Genomic DNA, 19,689 nt, shown 5'->3' on the forward strand with positions numbered 1-19,689 from the left:
CTTATCACTCCAGTATTAACACGGCTATACTGGCTGACGCTGCATTACAGAATCCAATACAAGATGGTGGTCTACAAACGAATCTCAACACTTCACCTTAGGCAAATGCTCTTTTGAGACTATATCACTCTATGCAATCTTTGATACCAATTCAGAGGAATTTAATGGATATACCATCTGTTCGGCAGGCACAGCTTCCTCATACTAGAGACTTTGCCTTTTCAATAGCTGATCCCACATTCTGGAATTCATTTCCTGAAATACTGTGTCATTATAAGGAAGACTATGTCTGATGCACTTAGACATCTCATAAGGTAGCTATATATTCATTTGTATTTTAGATTATGAATGTTTTTTTGTATATCGCCTAGTGCTGCAGCTTAGATTATTAATATATTTTAATAAACAAAAATAAGATTTTACTAAGCTCTGGGAGATGGGTCTGTTTAACACCGTCAGCTAAGTTGCTTGAATACTGACAATTTTTCATTTTTTTCCTAGGTGTTAACAGCTTAAGAATGTTTTGCTAGTCTATTTTAAATTCTCTGTGTTTTACAGGGAGACATTAAAGGGATTTTACCTACAAGAGTTATTTATTCCCTCCCATCTGCCTTTAGAAAAAAAAATGTTTTAAATACTTCTCCCAAGAACTTAGACTTATGTAAAAATCCATCCCCTTGTAAGTAAGTCACATTAACACTATACAAATTTCCTCACTGTCACTTATCAGATTGTCTCCTATTCAGTGTTACAATTGTGGTGCTTATGTCTGAAGGTATACCATTTGGAGACTTAAGGGTTGTCCAATTTGCCTCCAGCTATCTGCAATGAAAAAGGAACAGACTCATCTGGAAGAGGAGTTGTCTAGGCTTCAAAAGAGCTCCCCTACCTCACAGCATCCAGAATACTAAGCCCAGCTACCACGGAGGATTCAGAAACATCGGAAAAAATGAATTTCAGTGGGCTCTGGTAGAATGTGACCCAAATAGACCCAATCTCCTCAACTAAGCAACATCCAGCATATCCATCCTCATTCCCACAGAGGAGTCAAAAATCCAAGAATAAATAGGTTACAGTGAGCTCTGATAAAGTAAGGCCTGTGACAAAGACATTCACTCTGCCCGATAATACCCTTACATAATGCCTTTTCTGCACTGGAAAATTAAGCTGCTCCTGCAAAAGAAAATGATGTGGTGTATGAAAAGGAAGATAAAACCCAATGTAACCAAAAACCCTTTAATGTTTTCAAACCTCTTAAAAGAAAGCTCCTTCTCCTGGAGACGGTCAGATGAACTAATCTGGGAACTCATTTAACTCATTTTGAGTGGGAGACATTAGTTAAATGGCTCTCAGAATTCTGAGCTGGTAAAACCGCAAATCAGAGTATCAATGCAATTATAGAAAGACTAATATCAATGTGATCATCCATCTGGGAACCAATGACTTCTCTAGAAACAGCATCCAAGCGATACAGAAAGATTTCTAGTATCTAAGGAAGGAGATTAGACATATGATATAGATTATTGCCTTTTCTAAAATATTACCTGTTCATGGAAAGGAAAAGAATAAGCCAGATAGAACATTTTAATGCATGGCTCAAAACATGGCATAAAGAAAGTGGATTTGGATACATTGGAGGCTGGGATAATATATGGAGCAGTAAAAGACCATACCAAAAGGATGGGTCACATTTGTCAATGGCAGGAAAGAAGATCCTAAGCAAGAAATTCATTCATACATCAGACATTTAAACTAGAAAATGTGGGTGGCAGAAGGTGGCCAATGAAATTGGAATGTCATCCCCAAGCAATATAGGAAGTGAGGGGAGAAAAAAAAATCAAATAGCTCAATATTCCATGCTTAATCTAAGGAGTAGAAAGAGTGACTAGGACGAGCAGCAAACCATTGGAGAAAAGCTGGAAAACTATAACCACAGATTTTCATAGTCTGGGCAATAAAATACCACACCTGCAGGCCCTAAAGTTGGAGGCAGATTTGGATATTGCAATGGATGAGGGGAGGAAAGAAGCATAATGAGCTATCCTTAAAAAAAAAAAAAAAAAAAAAAAAAAAAAGATGTTGCTGCTTCCATTTACACTGGCTCAAACAGGAAAAACTGGAAAGTTATCTGGTTAAAGACATCCAAAAGGTGGGAAAGAAAAGGAGAAGTGCTGCTTGTTGGAGATTTTAATCTGCTGGATGTGGATTGGAGGATCTCTACTGCAGAATCTACAAGAAATAGAGAAATAGTGGATACCCTTCAAGAGGCTCTGCTCAAACAAATGGTAGTACAGCCCACAAGAAAGGGAGTGATACTTGACCTAGTGCTCACAAACAGAGCTGTCTATAATGTAATGATCATCAGATGTTATGTTTACTTATCACAGCCAGGACAGAGAAGTCACATGAAGATCCAAATTTTGAATTTCAAAAATACAAGTACATGGGCATGTACTTGGAGTAAGAACTATATATAAGTCTGGGAGAAAAATGTGTGAGGTGGAACAACAGTGGGCCAAATTAAAAAGAGCTATTACAAAGGCAAAAAGAACAGCATTTAAGAAGTACAACACATCCCAAAAAGAGGAACACAGGGAAGAATACATGGTGAAGCTGAGGGGGACGAGGAAAGAAAATCAGGAAAGCAAAAGGTCGCTTGGAAGAAAGGATTACCAAAGAAGTAAATCGAGGTGACAAAACATTTTTCAGATATATCAGAAAAAGGAAGAAGGCCCTTGGTGGTATAATAAAATTGAAAGGTGACAAAGAGCAACATGTGGAGAAAGAAAGAAAAATAACAGAAATATTACACAAATACATCAGTTCAGTGTTCACTTAGGAAGACCTTGAAGATCATTGCTGGTTGAGAAGACCATGGACGGGAATGGGCTGTAAACAACTCCATTTACAGAAGAGAATGGATGGTATGACCTAGGGAAAAGGTGGACAAGGCCATGGGGCCAGACAAGGTACATTCCAAGATACTAAGTGAGCTCAAAGATGTGCGGGCAGGTCTGCTGAAAGACCTGTTCAATAGATCCCTGGAAACAGCAGTGCTGCAAAACTGAAGAACAGAAGTGGTCCTGCTTCACAAAAGTGGTAGCATAAAGCAATCTGGAAACTACAGGCCGGTCAGTCTCACCTCGGTGGTAGGAAAATTAATGGAGACACTGCTGAAGGAAAGGATAATGGAACTATCTACAAGCTAGTGGATTGTTGGACCCGAGGCAGCATAGCAGTGGCGTAGCCAGAATTGATTTTTTGGGTGGGCACAAGGTTAACATGGGTGGACTGTAGGCATGCAGGTCTACTAGTTGTTTTTTTACTGATAAATAATGCCAAATTATGCAGCATAGCATTCACATCTACGCCTAAGTATGAGGTTTACTTAATGATACAAACATAATTCACGGTGATTTGTGGTACTTTAGCCTTCTTATTACGATTTTATACACGGCTCCTACCTGTCCATAAATTCTGAGAGAGCGGTTGTGTTGCTTATATTTAAATTGCTAACATCTCAAAATATAGATATATATTTTTACCTTTGTTGTCTGATCTTTGTATTTTTCTAATCAGTTGGTCCTGGTCTCTTTTTCCCATTTTTTCCCTTATAGCTCATTTCCTAATTCCTTTTCAGTGTCTTTCTTCTATTACTGTCTTCTTCCCTTCCACACACACACACACACACATACACATACACGCTTTCTCTCACAGACTCCCTCTCACACACTCAAGCTGTCACTCATATGCTCTCCCCCCCCCCACAAGCTCACATTCAAGTTCTCACTTTCTCACCCCTCCCCAGGCTTATATTCTTATGCACACACAGACGCACATCCAGGCACCCATTCTCACCCACACACATAAACCCAGACTCCCATTCTCACCCACAAACCCATGCTCCCAGTCTCACCCACACATATTCAAGCTCCCATTCTCATCCATACATATACACATTTAAGGTACTATTCTCACCCACACATACACACATTCAAGCACCCATTCTTATCCACATATTCAAGCTTCCATTCTCACCCACCCACACAAACCCAGGCTCTCATTCTCACCCATATATACACACATTCAAGCTCCCATTCTCACCCACCCACAAACCCAGGCTCCCATTCTCAACCACACATACACACATTCGAGCTCCCATTCACCCACATATTCAAGCTTCCATTCTCACCCATATACACACCCAGGCTCCAGTTTTCACCCACACACACTCCCATTCTCATCCACACATACACATTCAAGCACGTGCACAGCTTCCGCTTTCTCCCCCAGAGCAGGAAGATCAGCTGCCTCTCCTGCTGCCACCGGCCTCCTGCTAACTTCGGGCGTCGGGCCGTACTGCCTGCCGAACTTCCTGCTTGGGGGGGGGGGGGGGAGCGGAAGCGAACAGGAAGACCGGTTGGCCATACGGTCACAGCACTGCTTCCCCATGTGTGCCGTGATGGCGCGCGAGGCGTGGGTTCTCTTGTTCGCTGTCGCGGGGATGGGATCCCGCGACAGCCTTGCAGTTCCGGTGCCAGTTGGGTGGGCATGGGTCTAAGTTGGGTGGGCACCTGCCCACCCAGGCCCACCCGTGGCTACGCCACTGCAGCATAGATTCGCCAATGGAAAGCCCTGTCAAACAAATCTGATTTTTTTGATAGGGTATCTAGAGAACAGGATCAAGGAAGAGTGCTTGTTGTGATTTACTTTAGATTTCAGCAAAGCTTCTGATACGTTCCCGCATAACAGGCTCATGCATAAAATGAGAAGCTTGGGACTGAGTATCAAGGTGGAGGAGTGGATTACAAATTGGTCGACTGACAGGAGTCAATGTAATGGAAAAATAAACTTACTTTGAAGAGAGAATACTGTTATGTGGAATGCCTCAAGGATTGGTTTTGGGACAGATTCTGTTCAATTTCTTCGTAAGCAACATTGCGGGGGGGGGGGGTAGAAAGTAGTTTGTCTTTTTGCGGATGACACTAAGATCTGCAATAGAGTGGGCACACATGAAGGAGTAAACAATGAAAAGCAATTTAAGACAGCTTGTTCAAAGATTTAGCAGCTGGGATTCAATGCCGAGAAGTGCAGAATCATACATCTGGGGTACAATAATCCAAAACAGTTATGTGATTGTGGGGAGAAGAGGCGAAAGACTAATGTGATCAGACCAGGAGATGGACCTTGGAGCAAAAGAGTCTGGCAATCTGAAGGCAGCAAAGCACCGTGACAAGGCAATAGGTAAAGAAAGAAGGATACTAGTCTGCATAGAAAGAGGAATAACCAATAAGAAAAAGATGATAATGCCTTGGTACAGGTTTTATTTATTTTAAAACTCTTATATACTGCTTAAACAATGAGGATAGGCCTAAGGTTCTTGGTGAGGCCTCACCTGGATTACTGTGATCAGTTCTGGAGACCATATCTCAAAAATGTTAGATGAAAGCAGTCCAGAGAAAGGTGACCAAAATGGCATGGGGTCTGTATCTGAGGAGTTATGAGGAGAGGCTGAAATATCTAAATATGTATATCCTGGTGCAGAGGAGGTGCAGGGGAGATATGATACAAACCTTTAGATACCTGAAAGGTATTAATGATGCACAAATTTCAAACATTTTCTGCTGGAAAGGAGACACTAGAACTAGGGGTCTTGAAATGAAACTCCAGCAGGATCTGCTAGAACCATCATCAGAAAATATTTCTTCATGAAGATGGTGTTGGATACCTGGAATGCCCTCTCGGCAAAGATGGTGGGGACAAAAAACAGTAAATGAGTTCAAAAGGGCATCAGATAAACACTGTGGGATCCCCTAGAGACTAGAAGTTGGCAATGAAGAAAGGGGTACATGGGATAACCTGCATGGAGCAGCAATTACTACCCTTAACAGAAGACATGAGAGGAATATGCATGGAGCATTAGTTGCTACCATAATCAACTTGCTGAACAGACTGGATGAACCATTTGCTCTTTATATGCCATCAATACTATGTTACTATGTCAGATGAAGTTACCTACATGTCATGGCTAACTCAGCCCTGCTTCTCAATGGAAAATCTAGCAAACCACATCACGTGCCTGCCCTTGTTCTATTCTCTAGTTACCCTGTCAAAAAAATCAAATAGTTTTGTTTAGTAAAAACCATATGAATTCGGATCCTGCAATACACTGGATTGTAAATACATTGTTTACTATCACGTCCTCCAGCAGTCTACATTAAATTTTGCCACCCTCGAAGTAGGACTTATTGACCTGTAGTTTCCAGCCTACTCCTTGCTACCATTTCTCAATCTTGTGCACCACACCCATCTCCAAGGATATACTGAACAGGTTCTTTAATGGACCTACCAGAACTTCTCTGAACTCTCTTAGCATCCCGGGATGTATTTCATCTGGGCCCATGGCCTTATCCACTTTGTTTCACTAGTTCCACCCTCTTTTGTAAATGGAATGGTATCTACCCCGTGTCCATCCTTACTCTTGCTAGTCAGCTGTGGTCCTCCTCCAAGGCCTTCCTCAGTAACACCAAACTGAAATATCTGTTTAATATTTCTGATTTTTTCTTGTTTTTCTCACCACAGAGAGAGAAAGCTCTACAAGAATTCACACACCAGCAGCCCTGCTGAGACAACCAGAGACTATGGGCCCGACAGTGCCTAAAGAAACAATATTTGCTACCAAAGAAAGGCCTGAACTGCTCCAGTATAAAACTACTACTGGTGGGGGGGGGGGGGGGGGGGGGGGGAGAGCCCAAAGTCCAAAGGTGCGACTTAGGTCCAAAAGAACAAGAGACCAAAAAAAGCTCCTTCCATGTACATATAGCCAGCCACTCAACACATCCAGCCAACAGCTCTCTCAATTACTCCTCTTCCTACATTTTCTCCCTTTATATTCCCCCCCCCCCTTTTTTTTTTTTTTTTTTAAACATTACTAAAGATTCAGATAAGACCAAAGACAGAGACAAGAGGGAAGGAAAAGAGAAATCTCTTGAAGGAGCCCCTCAAAAGAGAATCTCGCTCCATGAGAAAATCCCAAGCTAGTCAGTTGTACCCAAAAACTCAACCAGGCCCCAGAGGAACTTGGGAGTCAGATATCAGGGCTCACTCAGCCTTATACAACCAAGGGGCCTGGCCCAAAAACACTCAACTAAGAAACAGACCCAGAAAAAAAAATGTTTCCCTAGAAGTTAGGCTGAACGCAAAACCTGGGTGCTGAAAGTTACACTGCACCAGTGCTGAATGTGCCACTATCTGCTGGAGACAGAGTATAGAATACCAGCTTTTGTCTATGCTGCACCATCCTATCACCTGGTAATGTCAAAGGAAAAGGCATGTCATCTGTCTCCATCTGCTAGTAGACATTTAAACCCATGACCATGGACTAATCTAGGAGTCAATTAGCACTGAGGAAACCAAAATGGCAGCTGTGAAACCCTCTTCTCCTGTGTGCAGCAGCGCACACACAAAACAGCACTGCACTTCAGAGAACAGCCTATGTTCCACAGAGCTGGAGCAGCTGTCATGGCTCTAAGTAGCATTTTGGACAGCAAAAGCTAAGCCTCGTCACTGTAATACAAGAGAGAAGCTGTACCCATCAAAACGAGCAGAAAGCTGTGCGCACTAAAAGATGAAGAGGAGCACTCTGGCAGAACATCTGTGGTACTATTACAGACGGTAATAGAAAAGGCTCTTAAAAGGCTCCAGTTGATTCAGAACATGGCAATATGAATGATGATAGGATTAAGCACAGTGATCATGTCACCCTTGAATTGATTAAGCTACACCGGCTGCCAGTAGCTCAGCAAGTTAAATTTAAATTGTGTTTAGATTTTTGCTCAAGCAAGACCCTGGATATTTAAGGAAAAAGCAAAATTGTGTACCTTGTAATAGGTGTTATCACAGGACAGCAGGATGTAGTCCTCACATATGGGTGACGTCACTGGATGGAGCCCTATCACGGAAAACTTTCTGTCAAAGTTTCTAGAAACTTTTGACTTAACTGGCACTCTGAGCCCACTGAGCATGCCCAGCATGCCATAATTCCCTGATCCACAGGGATCTCCCTTCAGTCTCGTTTGTAGCAATAGGATTTAGTCAAAAATAAAATAATAAAACGTATCGGACCCAACTCCACAAAGTGGCGGGTGGTTTTCGTGAGGACTACATCCTGCTGTCCTGGGATAACACCAATTATAAGATAAGTAATTTTGCTTTATCCCAGGACAAGCAGGATGCTAGTCCTCACATATGGGTGATTAGCAAGCTACGGCTGAATCATTTTGTAGTGGACCAACATAGAACACCTTGTGCAACAGGCACAATAGCTGGTGAACTGTTGGAAAAAACAAATGAGGCAGCCTAAAATCACAGCAGATTGGGATTATGCAAAGGTGTGAAGAGAACTCTATGTTGCTGCTTTACATATGTCAGCTATTGGCACTGAACGATAGTGTGCTACTGAGGTTGACATTGCTCTTACTGAGTGCACCTTTACTCGCCCTTGGAGAGGAAGGCCTGCTTTTTCATAGCAGAACTGTATACAATCTGCAACCCAGTTGGAGAGAGTTTGCTTGCCCACTGCTTTACCCGGTTTGTTTGGATCAAAAGAAACAAAGAATTGGGTGGACTTCCTATGGACTGCAGTGCGATCTAGGTAATATGCAAGTGCACGTTTACAGTCCAAGGTATGCAAAACATTCTCTTCTTCGTGAGAGTGAGGTCTTGGGAAGAATGTGGGTAAGACTATGGATTGATTCAATTGGAATTCCGTAACTACCTTGGGAAAGATTTTTGGGTGTGTACGGAGTACCACTCGATCATGTAGGAATTTTGTATAGGGTGAGTATGTGACAAGTGCTTTTAACTCACTATCCCTTCTAGCAGATGTAATGGCTATTAGGAATATACACTTCCATGTAAGAAATTTAATATTGCAGGAATTCATGGGTTCAACAGGAGAACGCATGAGCCTTGCTAGTACCACATTGAGGTCCCATTCTGTAATTGGTGGTTGTATAGGGGGTTTAAGATGAATTAAACCTCTCATAAATCTACTAACAAGGGGTTGCACTGATTTCGGTACATCCCCTATTGTATTATGGTACGCCGAGATTGCACTGAGATGTACCCTTACTGACGAGGTCTGGAGACCTGAGTTTGAATGGTGCCAAAGATAGTCTAATAAAGATGACATGGGCAGGAAATAGGGTCAATACCCTTCTGTGCACACCAAGTGGTAAATCTTGTCCACTTAGAATGATAGTTTTTTCATATGGAAGGTTTACATGAAGCTACAAGCACTGGAGAGACATTTGAAAGATTGAGTGGTTGAAGGATCAAGCTTTCAACATCCAGGCTGTTCGAGATAGGGATTGAAGGTTCGGATGGCGCAACCTGCCCTGATCCTGCGTTATGAGAGTGGGAGCTGTGCCCAGGCGAATTGGTTCTCTGATCGAGAGGTCGAGAAGTATGGGAAACCTCACTTGTCAAGGCCAATATGGGGCTATGAGTATCACTGACCCTTTGTCTTGTTGTAGTTTCACTAGAGTTTTGGTTATTAGCGGTATTGGGGGATATGCGTATAGAAGGCCTGAATTCCAGGGGCGAGCAAAGGCGTCCCTGGCAAACTTGTTGGTCTGATGGAATAGTGAGCAGAATTTGTCTACTTTGCGATTCAGCTCGGATGTAAAGAGGTCCACTGTTGGTTGACCCCAATGTTGAAATATCCTGGTCGCTACTAAGGGATCCAGGGACCACTCGTGAGGTTGGAACTGACGACTGAGGCGGTCTGCAATGACGTTGTGTATGCCTGCTAGGTAAGTGGGCCGGAGAAACACTGAAATTGTCAGGGCCCAGTCCCAAATTTGTGCTGCTTCTTGACAAAGGAGATACGAGCTTGTACCTCCTTGCTTGTTCAGGTACCACATGGCTACTGTGTTGTCTGTCTGTGGGAAAGGCAGTCCTTGAACGCATGTAGCGCATAACATATAGCTCTAAGCTCTAGGAAATTGATTTGAAATGTTGCTTCGAGCTTTGTCCAAGTACCTGGAGTTTGGAGATTTCATATGTGCGCTCCCCACCCTAAGGTGGACGCATCGGTAGTCAAAGTTACTTGTGGAATTGGCTGTTGGAAGGGTAGGCCTGTAAGCAAGTTGTCTGTGTTCACCCACCAGAGGAGAGAGGAATGTAGTTGTTGAGTTATTTGAATTGGAAATGACAGTGGTTGAATGGCTTGTATCCACTGTGCCCTCAACGTCCATTGAGTGATCCTTATGGCTAATCTGGCCATAGGAGCGACATGAACTATGGAGGTCATGTGGCTGAGCAGAGTTAGAAACTGATGGACTGTCGCATGTGTCTTTGTGCGTATAGATTTCGCTAATGAGGAGAGTATCTCTGCACAGTCTTTTGGAAGGAAAGCTCTTGACGTTATGGTGTTTAATTCTGCTCTGATGAATTGCAATAGGCGAGATGGTAGGAAATGGGATTTCTGTTAATTGATTAGGAATCCCAATGAATGGAGTAAATTGATTGTGAGCTTGATAGAGTTGAGAGCTCCTTGTCTTGACTGGCTTCTGATAAGCCAGTCATCCAGGTAGGGAAAAACATGTACACTTTCCTTGTCTTAACTGGGCCGCTGCCACCGCCAGGCACTTTGTGAACACTCGAGGCGCTGAGGCAAGCCTGAATGGTAGAACTTTGTATTGGAAATGCTGATGTCCCACCAGAAAGCGTAGATACTTGCGATGAGGAGGGAATATTGGAATGTGAGCGTAAGTGTCTTGAAGATCCAGAGAACAAAGCCAATCTCCCGCTTGAAGTAAAGATAGCATGGCGCCTAAGGATACCATTCTGAATTTTTCTTTCCGCAGGAATTTGTTGAATTTCCGGGGGTCTAATATGGGACATAGGCCTCCTGTTTTCTTTGGAATGAGGAAATATCAGGAATAGAATCCTCTGCTCTGCTGAGGTCGGGGAACTGGTTCCATGGCCCTGGCTCTCAGAAGGATGGACAATTCTTTTTGTAGAAGCGTGGAATGATTCTAAGTGTCCAAAACGATCTGGGTGGAGTGTCGTTTAGTACAGTTAGAAAGTCCACATGGTAACCGTGAGATATGATTGAGAGGCTATTCAACCACCTACAGGTAGAGTTGGGGGTCGGATTGGTGGAAAAGCTTCTGTTCTCTGGCGAGATTTCAAAACCCCGAGGCCAGGCCTGTCTGGGGTGGAGGCTGGGCTCTTGGTTGTCGGACTTGGGTTCTTTGCACAGGCCTTGATGACCTACCATGGGGTGCTGGGGGATAGTATCTCTGTGGTCTGTAATATGGCTTTTTTTTATTCTTTCCTAGGAGGTCTGCGATTCTGCTGGAACAAAGGAAAACTGACAGAGTTTCCGAGTGCTCCTTGAGTTGTGATACAGCTTCACGTACCTTGTCACCAAAGGGAGGTCTGCAAGCTTTTCTTGTATCTCTGATACAAGATCTGAGGCCTTTAACCAGGCCCATCTGCGAGCACTAATACCCGTTGCAGCTATCCTGGATGATGTTTAAAAACAGTCATAGGCTGCTTGGACCTCATGCTTTCCAGCTTCCAGGCCTTTGTAAATGATGTTAGTAAAAGAATCCTGGAACTGTTGTGTGAGTGAGTCAGATAGTTCTCGCAGCTGTTTCCATAGATTACACTGATATTGTGTCATATAAAGCTGGTATGACGCAATTCTGGAAACCAGCATTGAGCCTTGGAACATTTTTCATCCAATGGCGTCTAAAAATCTGTGCTCCTTCCCAGGAGGAGTAGTTAAATGTGGCTTGATTCTTTTAGATTTATTTTGGGCTGATTCCACCACCACAGATTGGTGGGGAAGCTGAGGCTTCTGAAAACCTGGAATGTGCTGTACCAAATAGGTGGCATCAGTCCGTTTATTGACAGGTGCTATGGTACAAGGGTGTTCCCATAACCCGTGTTGGAGGGTCCACGAACACCTCATGCACCTGTATTGCAAGAACTTCTTTCGGTGGATCCACAAATTGTAAAAAACTTCTAGAGTTTTTTTGTCTGGTATCTTCCTCCATCACTAACTGGAAAGGGATGGCATCAGCCATCTCTTTAACAAAAGTAGAAAAAGAGAGGTCCTCTGGAGGGGACCTTCTCCCTTCCTCCGGAGGCAAGGGATCGGATAGGACGTTATTCGATGAATTATTGGTGCCTGCATCATCCCAGGTGTCCAAGGAAGGTCGACACGGAGTCGAAGGAAGATGGAAAGATGGTATCGAGGGCAATGGTTTCATCGGTGGCCTCGATGGGAATAATGGAGAGAAAGAAGGTTTGGGATGAGAAACTCCCGATGGACCTGGTGTTGGTTCAGGCATCGGTAAAGTCTTCGATATATCTTCATCTGTGGGTCGTGGCATCAGAGCGTCTAATGGCTGCACCAGTATGGCACCGATAAGCGTCTCCAACCTGGCAAGTATTGGCGCCAGAGACAGATCCAGCATCGGTGCCGGCAAAGGTGTTGGCATCGATGATGGACTCAGAGCCGGCGATGGAAGCGGCATCGAAGGTGGAATTGGCGCCGGTGCTGGAATCGAAGGTAGCTCTCGGATAGCATCTCAAACCGCCTGGCGGATATATCTGTCCAGTTCCACCCTTATAGCTGGTGAATTCAGAGAAGCTATAGGGGGTGGCAGTGAGGGCGAAACCGGCACTCCCACAGGTCCCTGTGGTGGCACGGTACCCAGCACAGATGTCGGTGAGGATCGCCTGGGAGTCATAGGCCTCCAAGGCATCAATGACTCATCCATCCAAGGTTTCTTAGGAGTTGGTTTGATAGGAATCGAAGGAACTCAGGGCATCGTGTCAGAATCTGGATCCAGAGGTCTTCGATGACGACGGTGGTGTTTCATTCAATGCTCGGCGCTCTTTTTTTCAATTATCGAGGTTGACTTTAGGGACGACCGAGAAGGGGTCGGTGATGGTCAGTCACCGGCTTCGTCTGGATGACCGTCAAGTTTAATACCAATTTTTTATTTTTTTTGCCGCTCCAGCCGGAGACGAAGTCAACGGCAGCAATTGAAGATGGAAAAGATGCTCCATCTTCTCCATATGAGCTCGCCTGCCCTTCGGTGTCATCTCAGCGCATTTCGGGCATGTCGATATGTCATGTTTCTCAGTGTGCGGGTCCGTTATGGACATAGTGCGAGTACAATTCGGGCATTTTTTAAATCCGGTAGCCATGTCAAAGGCCAGACAGCCGACAACGACCTTCTGACTGGAAATTTAGTTAACAGTATCGACCGTAAAAATTATTTTACTCACCGGTGGTGGAAAAAAAGGGAGATCCCTACTGTGGGATAACTTTTTCCAAAAAATGTTAAACTTTTTCTGAGTGTGAATTTACCACACAGGGCTCCTTATCCGCGAGGCTAATAGCAGCACGGAAAAATGAAGACTGATGGGAGACCCCTATGGATCAGGAAATTATGGCATGATGGGCATGCTCAGTGGGCTCAGTGTGCCAGTCAAAAGTTTCTAGAAACTTTGACAAAGATTTCCATGATAGGGCTCCGTCCAGTGACGTCACCCATATGTGAGGACTAGCATCCTGCTTGTCCTGGGATAATTTATTTATTTATTTTATTTAGTGATTTTTTTATATACCGCGGCACGTTAAAAACATCACCTCGGTTTACAATAAACAATAATTCAGCAACAGGCTTTACAGAGAAATTGAAATAACATAGACATGATATATATCAATAAAAATACCAACAAAATAACAGCAAATACAATAAACCAATGGTAATCATGATGTTTTATTTCTTATGTTTTTCTTATGTTTTATTTCTTATGTTCCTACTAGAAATTTTAGGTCTGCAGATCTAGATTCGTTGAAAATATGTCAAATAGTTGATTATTTAAAATTCTGGAAAATGCTTAAATTCTGGCTAATTGTAGCAGCAATTGGAGATCAGTGTTAAGGAATGGGTAGTAGAGGGGAGTTGATTTATTTATTTATTTATTTTTAATTTTTTATATACCGGAATTCCTGTATGCAATACAAATCAGTCCGGTTTACAAGTAACGAAAAGGTTGCCCTGGTCTGGGAGGTTAGACTGGGGTTTTTTACATAGAACATAGAACAATAACAATCAACTATTGAACATTATTACAAGGAACAGTGAAAGTAACAATAGTATTTAACAAACAGATAATATTATTATAACATTATTTGTATGAATGTTTGAGGAGTGGGCTATGAATAAGATGAGGTTGTTGTATGTTAAGGGGCAGATGACTAGGGGATGTTTAATATAGGAGGTGGAATTGTGGGTAGAGACTGCATTCTGCATAGGCTTGATGAGGAATTTGATGGCAGACTTTTTTTTTTAGGGATTGGGTTTTATGATTGCTTTAATTGTATACCACCCAGAGATGGATTGTTTTAGTTCATATATTAAATTTACTAAAACAAAAACAAAACAGATTTACCATCTCACAACAGAAAAAAAATAACCAAAATAAATTTGTGTTATATAATGTGTACATATTTTATAATTAAGCTTCCAAAACTTTATGAGTAGCAAGCTACCCTGAGGATGATCCAACATTACAAAATTCAGAAGGCAGAACCTTGCCAATAAACCTATAAACATAATAAAAATAATCTAAAAATACAATTAAAACACTAGAATGAAATAATTTAGAATGCAACCATTCTAAATATTAATATTAAATAGGTTACCTTTAGCAAATCACCAATTATTTTAGAGAAGGCCACTTCTTCCTGCTGTGAGCAGGTACTCATACTCTGAACATCACCAATTTCAGACTATCTCTCCTTGGTGTTCATAATTATAACTGCAATCATCATAGTTTGATAGTTTTATAACTGACTCACCTTGACAAGCTTTTCCAGCCTGACAATGCGTCATGTGATTTAGGACATTCTTCATGGTTCGACAGTGGGGGAGCGAGCAGTCCCTCACCTCCCCATTTGTTTGTTCCCGTCTCTGACATTTATGAGCATGAAGCAGTAGAACCAGCTGCTGCTGTATCAGTTTGCGTTTTTCTGGATCAGCAGTGGGTCCAGTTCCAATTGACTGTGTTGATCCAATACCCACCTGCTGTACCTGGGTCTGCATCTGAGGCTGAAAGAAATAATATTTAAGTTCAAGAATAGCTCAATTTATAGGAAGATCTGTACTAATTTTAACAACATTTAATTGGAAAACATTAAACTGAAACCATGTATATACACCATTGATTTTGGAAATGTATTGTTCAAATTTCTGTTTTACATAATTATCAGATCTGTATAACATTTCCTTTATTTTATTTAAAAATGTTTATATTCCTCCCAATCTAGGACATGTAGCTCTAGGATTATAATCATAAAACACAGATCATCAAATTAAACCATTTAGGACAAACATATGCGTAACACACTAATAAAAATTATTTAATCTTCAACAGAATGATAAAATCATCAAGTAACCTATTTATTGAAAGTCTGCAAAAAGATAAAAAGCAGCTTTAACCTTTTTTCCAACAATCTATAATCAGTAATCTCATGCATCTCCTATAGTATAGAATTCAACAGCTCAGGACCCATAAAGAGCAGCAAATTTGCTTACCATAGAGAGCAGATGAATTAGCCATGCTGTCTGGGTACGTCCTCCATACCACTAGGTGGCGGAGCTCTCAAAGTCTTGGGAAATCTTTTAGCTAGGTACTCCCTCCCTCCTGTATCCCGACAGGATCACCTCAGGCTCCTCAGTCAGTATCAAAGCAAGGTAAGTATGCTGAACTGTCCGGGGAGGCGAGCGGGTCAGCATGGCTAATTCATCTGCTATCTACGGAAAACACCGTTTACGGTAAGCAAACTTTCTCTTTTCACGTAAATAAGCAGCTGAATTAGCCATACTGGATGGGAGTCCCCAGCTGACGTATTGAGCTGTTAATGTGTGTGATTTGGTATATTCGCTCAATACGGGAGATTGAGGCGGACAATTCCTATGAAGGCTGTGTATGTGAGGAACATGTGCTCTTCTGTAGGACAGTCCATCCTATTAATGCATCATGCTAAGTTTGTTTATCGAAACAGTAATGGGATGTGAAAGTGCGCAGCGATAACTATACTGTCGCTTTACAGAGGCCTATGATGGGAACCTCATGTAGATGGGCCATCGGGCTGCAATTGTACGCACTCTGTGTGTCTTTGGATTCGTAGGTAGTGTTTGCGATCGTTGTTGATGGCAAAACTGAATACAGTTCGATATCCACATAGAACGAACGCATTTTGTTACAGGAAGTCCCTGAGTGTTTGGGTTGAATGATAGAAAGAGCTGTGAAGGTCTGTCAGGTGAATAAGTGCGCTGTTTGTGGTTGTCTAGCGCACGTTTATAGTCCAAAGTATGGAGCTTAGTCTCATTCTCATTTGCATGAGGATTTGAATGGAAAGTGGGTAAGGAGATGGTTTAGTTGATGTGGAAACTCGAAATCACCTTTCCGTGGAAGTACTTTCCATGAGAGATATCGAAGGAGAGAAGTGTCTAATGGTACAAAGGGTGGAAGTGTTAGGTGATCAATGATCATAATGACGTCCCACGGCACCGGTGGTTTCTGTAAAGGTGGACGTGGGCGCACTACTCCTTTCAAGAATCTGGAGACTAGCTTATGACATAAAATGAGTTCTCCATTGAGATGAATGTGGTAAGCCGCTATAGTGTGTAAATGAACAAGTAGTAGGGAACAGCAAGGCCCTCACTGTAGAGTAGATGAAGGTAGGAGAGAAGTCGTTCAGGGGGGCAAGTTAACGGGTCCATACCTGTTGTTGAACACCAAGAAGCGTAGCGTGATCACTTTTTGTTGTAATTGTGAGTCAGGCTGACAGTTGTCTCGAGGACAGGAGAATGTTGAGGTGTTGGTATGTGACTCAATCAATCCTCCTGCCATGAGGTAAAGGGAGGAGTGAAGAGGATGTAGGAGAGATCCCTTGTCCTGGGTGAGTAGTTGAGGGCTGCTGCCCAGTGGAATTGGGTCGCAGATTGATAGGTGCAGTAAGTAGCTATGCAATGGTTGCGTGGCCACACTGGCGCGATTAAGATCAGATTCGCTTGGTCTTCGATGCATCTCTGGATCATACGAGAGATGAGTGTTATCGGAGGGAACGCATAGAGTAGGTTGTGAGACCAACTGACGAGAAAAGCACCTGGAGCGACTCTCCATGGGCTTGGGAAACCCGAGAAAGTTTCCTGTTTTCTGTAGTTTTCTGTTGTAGAGGTCGATGGAAGGATGGCACCCCACTGAGAAAATGTGTTGAGCCACATTCTAGTATAATTCACATTTGTGGGGATGAAATATTTTGCTGAGCTTGTCTGCTCTGGAGTTTTGAATCCTGGGGTAGATAAGTTCCTTGAAGAGAAATTGATAGTTGATGAGCCCACGCCAGTATCTGGACTGCCTCCTTGCAGAGGTTTCAAGAACCTGACCCTCCGTCTTCGTTTATGTAGAACATCATGATTTGGTTGTTTGTAATGAATCATTACTATCTTCCCTCGTAGGGTGTCTCCGAAGGCTCGAAGGACGTTTCTCACCACTTTGAGTTCTAGTAGGTTTATGTGTTGTGAACGGTCGTATGTGGTCCATAAACCCTGTGTCGATAATTGACCTAGTTGAGCTCCCCAGCCCCTGGGGACCACATCCATGGTGAGTATTATCTGACGTCATAAGGGTTTTAGGGACGAGCCTGTTCGTAAGTTGTCGGGAGTAGTCACCACTGGAGGTAGTTTTTCGTGCTGTTGGAGAGGGTAACGGGGCAGAGAATGGATGGAGAAATTGAATCCATTGGTTCTTTAGTTCCCCCCTGCAGGCGATGCATATGCAGGTGTGTATATGGGACCACATAGAAGGATAGTATCATGTGGCCTAGAACCACCAGGATTTGTCGAGTTGGTGAGGAACAAGTTACAGAAGAAAATGATTGCAAGGATGCCTTGGCTAACTGTCACAGACAGGCAGTCAGTTAGGTAAGAAAAAGATCCCGATGCTTTGTTGTCGAAAAAGGAGTACCACCGTGCAATCCCTGGCGAGGATTCTTAAATCAGTAGGGACTCTATGAGAATTCCTATTCCAGTTTGACAGAGGCTATAGTCCTGCATGTCAAGCAGAGTAGTGTTAATGAAGGTTAGAGCGGGGGAAGGCAGCACAAGTGCAGCGAAGATGAGAAATGGAAGAAATTAGTCTGTATAGAATTCAGAGAGTAAGTACGGTTTAACCTGTATGTTATGACCGAACAAATAGAAGAGACTGCTTCCCACTTACAGGCAGATACAGTGCGGAGCGCACTGTTAGCCTGATCTTGGACGCGCGTTTTCCCTTACCCCTTATTCAGTAAGGGGAGGAAAACACGCGTCCAACCCACGGCACCTAATAGCGCCCTCAACATGCAAATGTATGTTGATGGCCCTATTAGGTATGCGCGCGGGATACAGAAAGTAAAATGTGCAGCCAAGCCGCACATTTTACTTTCAAAAATTAGCGCCGACCCAAAGGTAGGCGCTAATTTCTTCCGGCACCGGGAAAGTGCACAGAAAAGCAGTAAAAACTGCTTCTGTGCACCCTCCGACTTAGCGCAAAAATCATAATATAAACAAATTAAATAAGTCGCCTTTAAGTACAGAGGATTCGTGTTTTTGAAAGAGAAGGATCCATCGCGTGGGATGCCGCCGCCTTGGCAGCGAGGTACTTGGCCATACTATTACACGCAGGCTGGCGCCGCAATGCAGGGCTGATCTGTCTACGCTGCACGATCACGCTGGTGCACCCCAATTGATTTGGTAGCCAGCAGTCGTGGTAGTGTATTGGCATGCTCGTGGGCGTGTCGCACTATTCATGTGGACACGTTGGTGATCCTGTGATTGCGCCTTCAAGTCTTGGAAGCGCTCATGGTTTGATGGAGACTGTGCTCCCACCTTCACTGATTTTTTTTTTTTTTTTGGTCGTGCCCATTCCATGGGCTTTCGCCTTGGTTAGGCACGTGTTTGTTTCTTGAGGGCCCCATGCCTGTTATATAGCTTAAGGTATGATCACTGCGTCGGTGCTCCGGTGCGTCTTCTTTTTTTTGTGTGTCGGCGTGCGCATTGTGTTTTTCTGCTCTTGTGACCCAAAGTGCGTCTGTAGCAATGTCCTGGTACGCCCAGCGCCCGCGTACACACTACCAGTGGTGCGTCCAAAGTCCACGCTAATGGTCGGCGCACTGTCAACGCAGGCCTTGTGTTGCAGAAAAACACGGTGGTGCAATGCTGGACAGACTCCCTGAGTAATACCTGTTGACCGGCAGGGTGCCTTGACGAACCGGCAGAAGTGTTCTAGCACCGGCGGATGCCTCGGTGCATGGATGCGCCGGCAGAAGCACTGCGTCGACGGTTCAGTGCGCCCAAGGTCGGCGCAGCCGGTGCGCCTGTGTAGATACAGATGCTCCTTCGGCGCTGTGGAGCACTTCCTGCTCCCTTCATCGATGCCCCAGGGATTCAACTCAGTCCCCAACTCAGTTGCAGTCCCCAACTCAGTCCCCAACTCAGTTGCAGGGCCCCTCCGATGTCCGGAGGGGGGCTGCAACGTTTTTTTCGCTTCGGGAGGAGGGGAGAGGACTGGGGCTGCCACGGAGACCGCTTTCCCCCGTGCAAGTAA

At 43.7% G+C, this 19,689-nt stretch overlaps 1 protein-coding gene across 1 annotated transcript in view; it reads right to left on the reverse strand.

The window, feature by feature from the left end:
• Positions 1 to 19,689, reverse strand: part of CREBBP (CREB binding protein) — a 918,877-nt gene that overhangs the window by 745,060 nt on the left and 154,128 nt on the right. The window contains exon 4 of the mRNA XM_029576620.1: positions 14,897 to 15,146. Coding sequence (XP_029432480.1) covers positions 14,897 to 15,146 — 250 coding nt within the window. The remainder of the gene's footprint in view (positions 1 to 14,896; positions 15,147 to 19,689) is intronic.

Source organism: Rhinatrema bivittatum, chromosome 14 (genome assembly GCF_901001135.1).
Source record: "Rhinatrema bivittatum chromosome 14, aRhiBiv1.1, whole genome shotgun sequence".
Taxonomy (NCBI): domain Eukaryota; kingdom Metazoa; phylum Chordata; class Amphibia; order Gymnophiona; family Rhinatrematidae; genus Rhinatrema; species Rhinatrema bivittatum.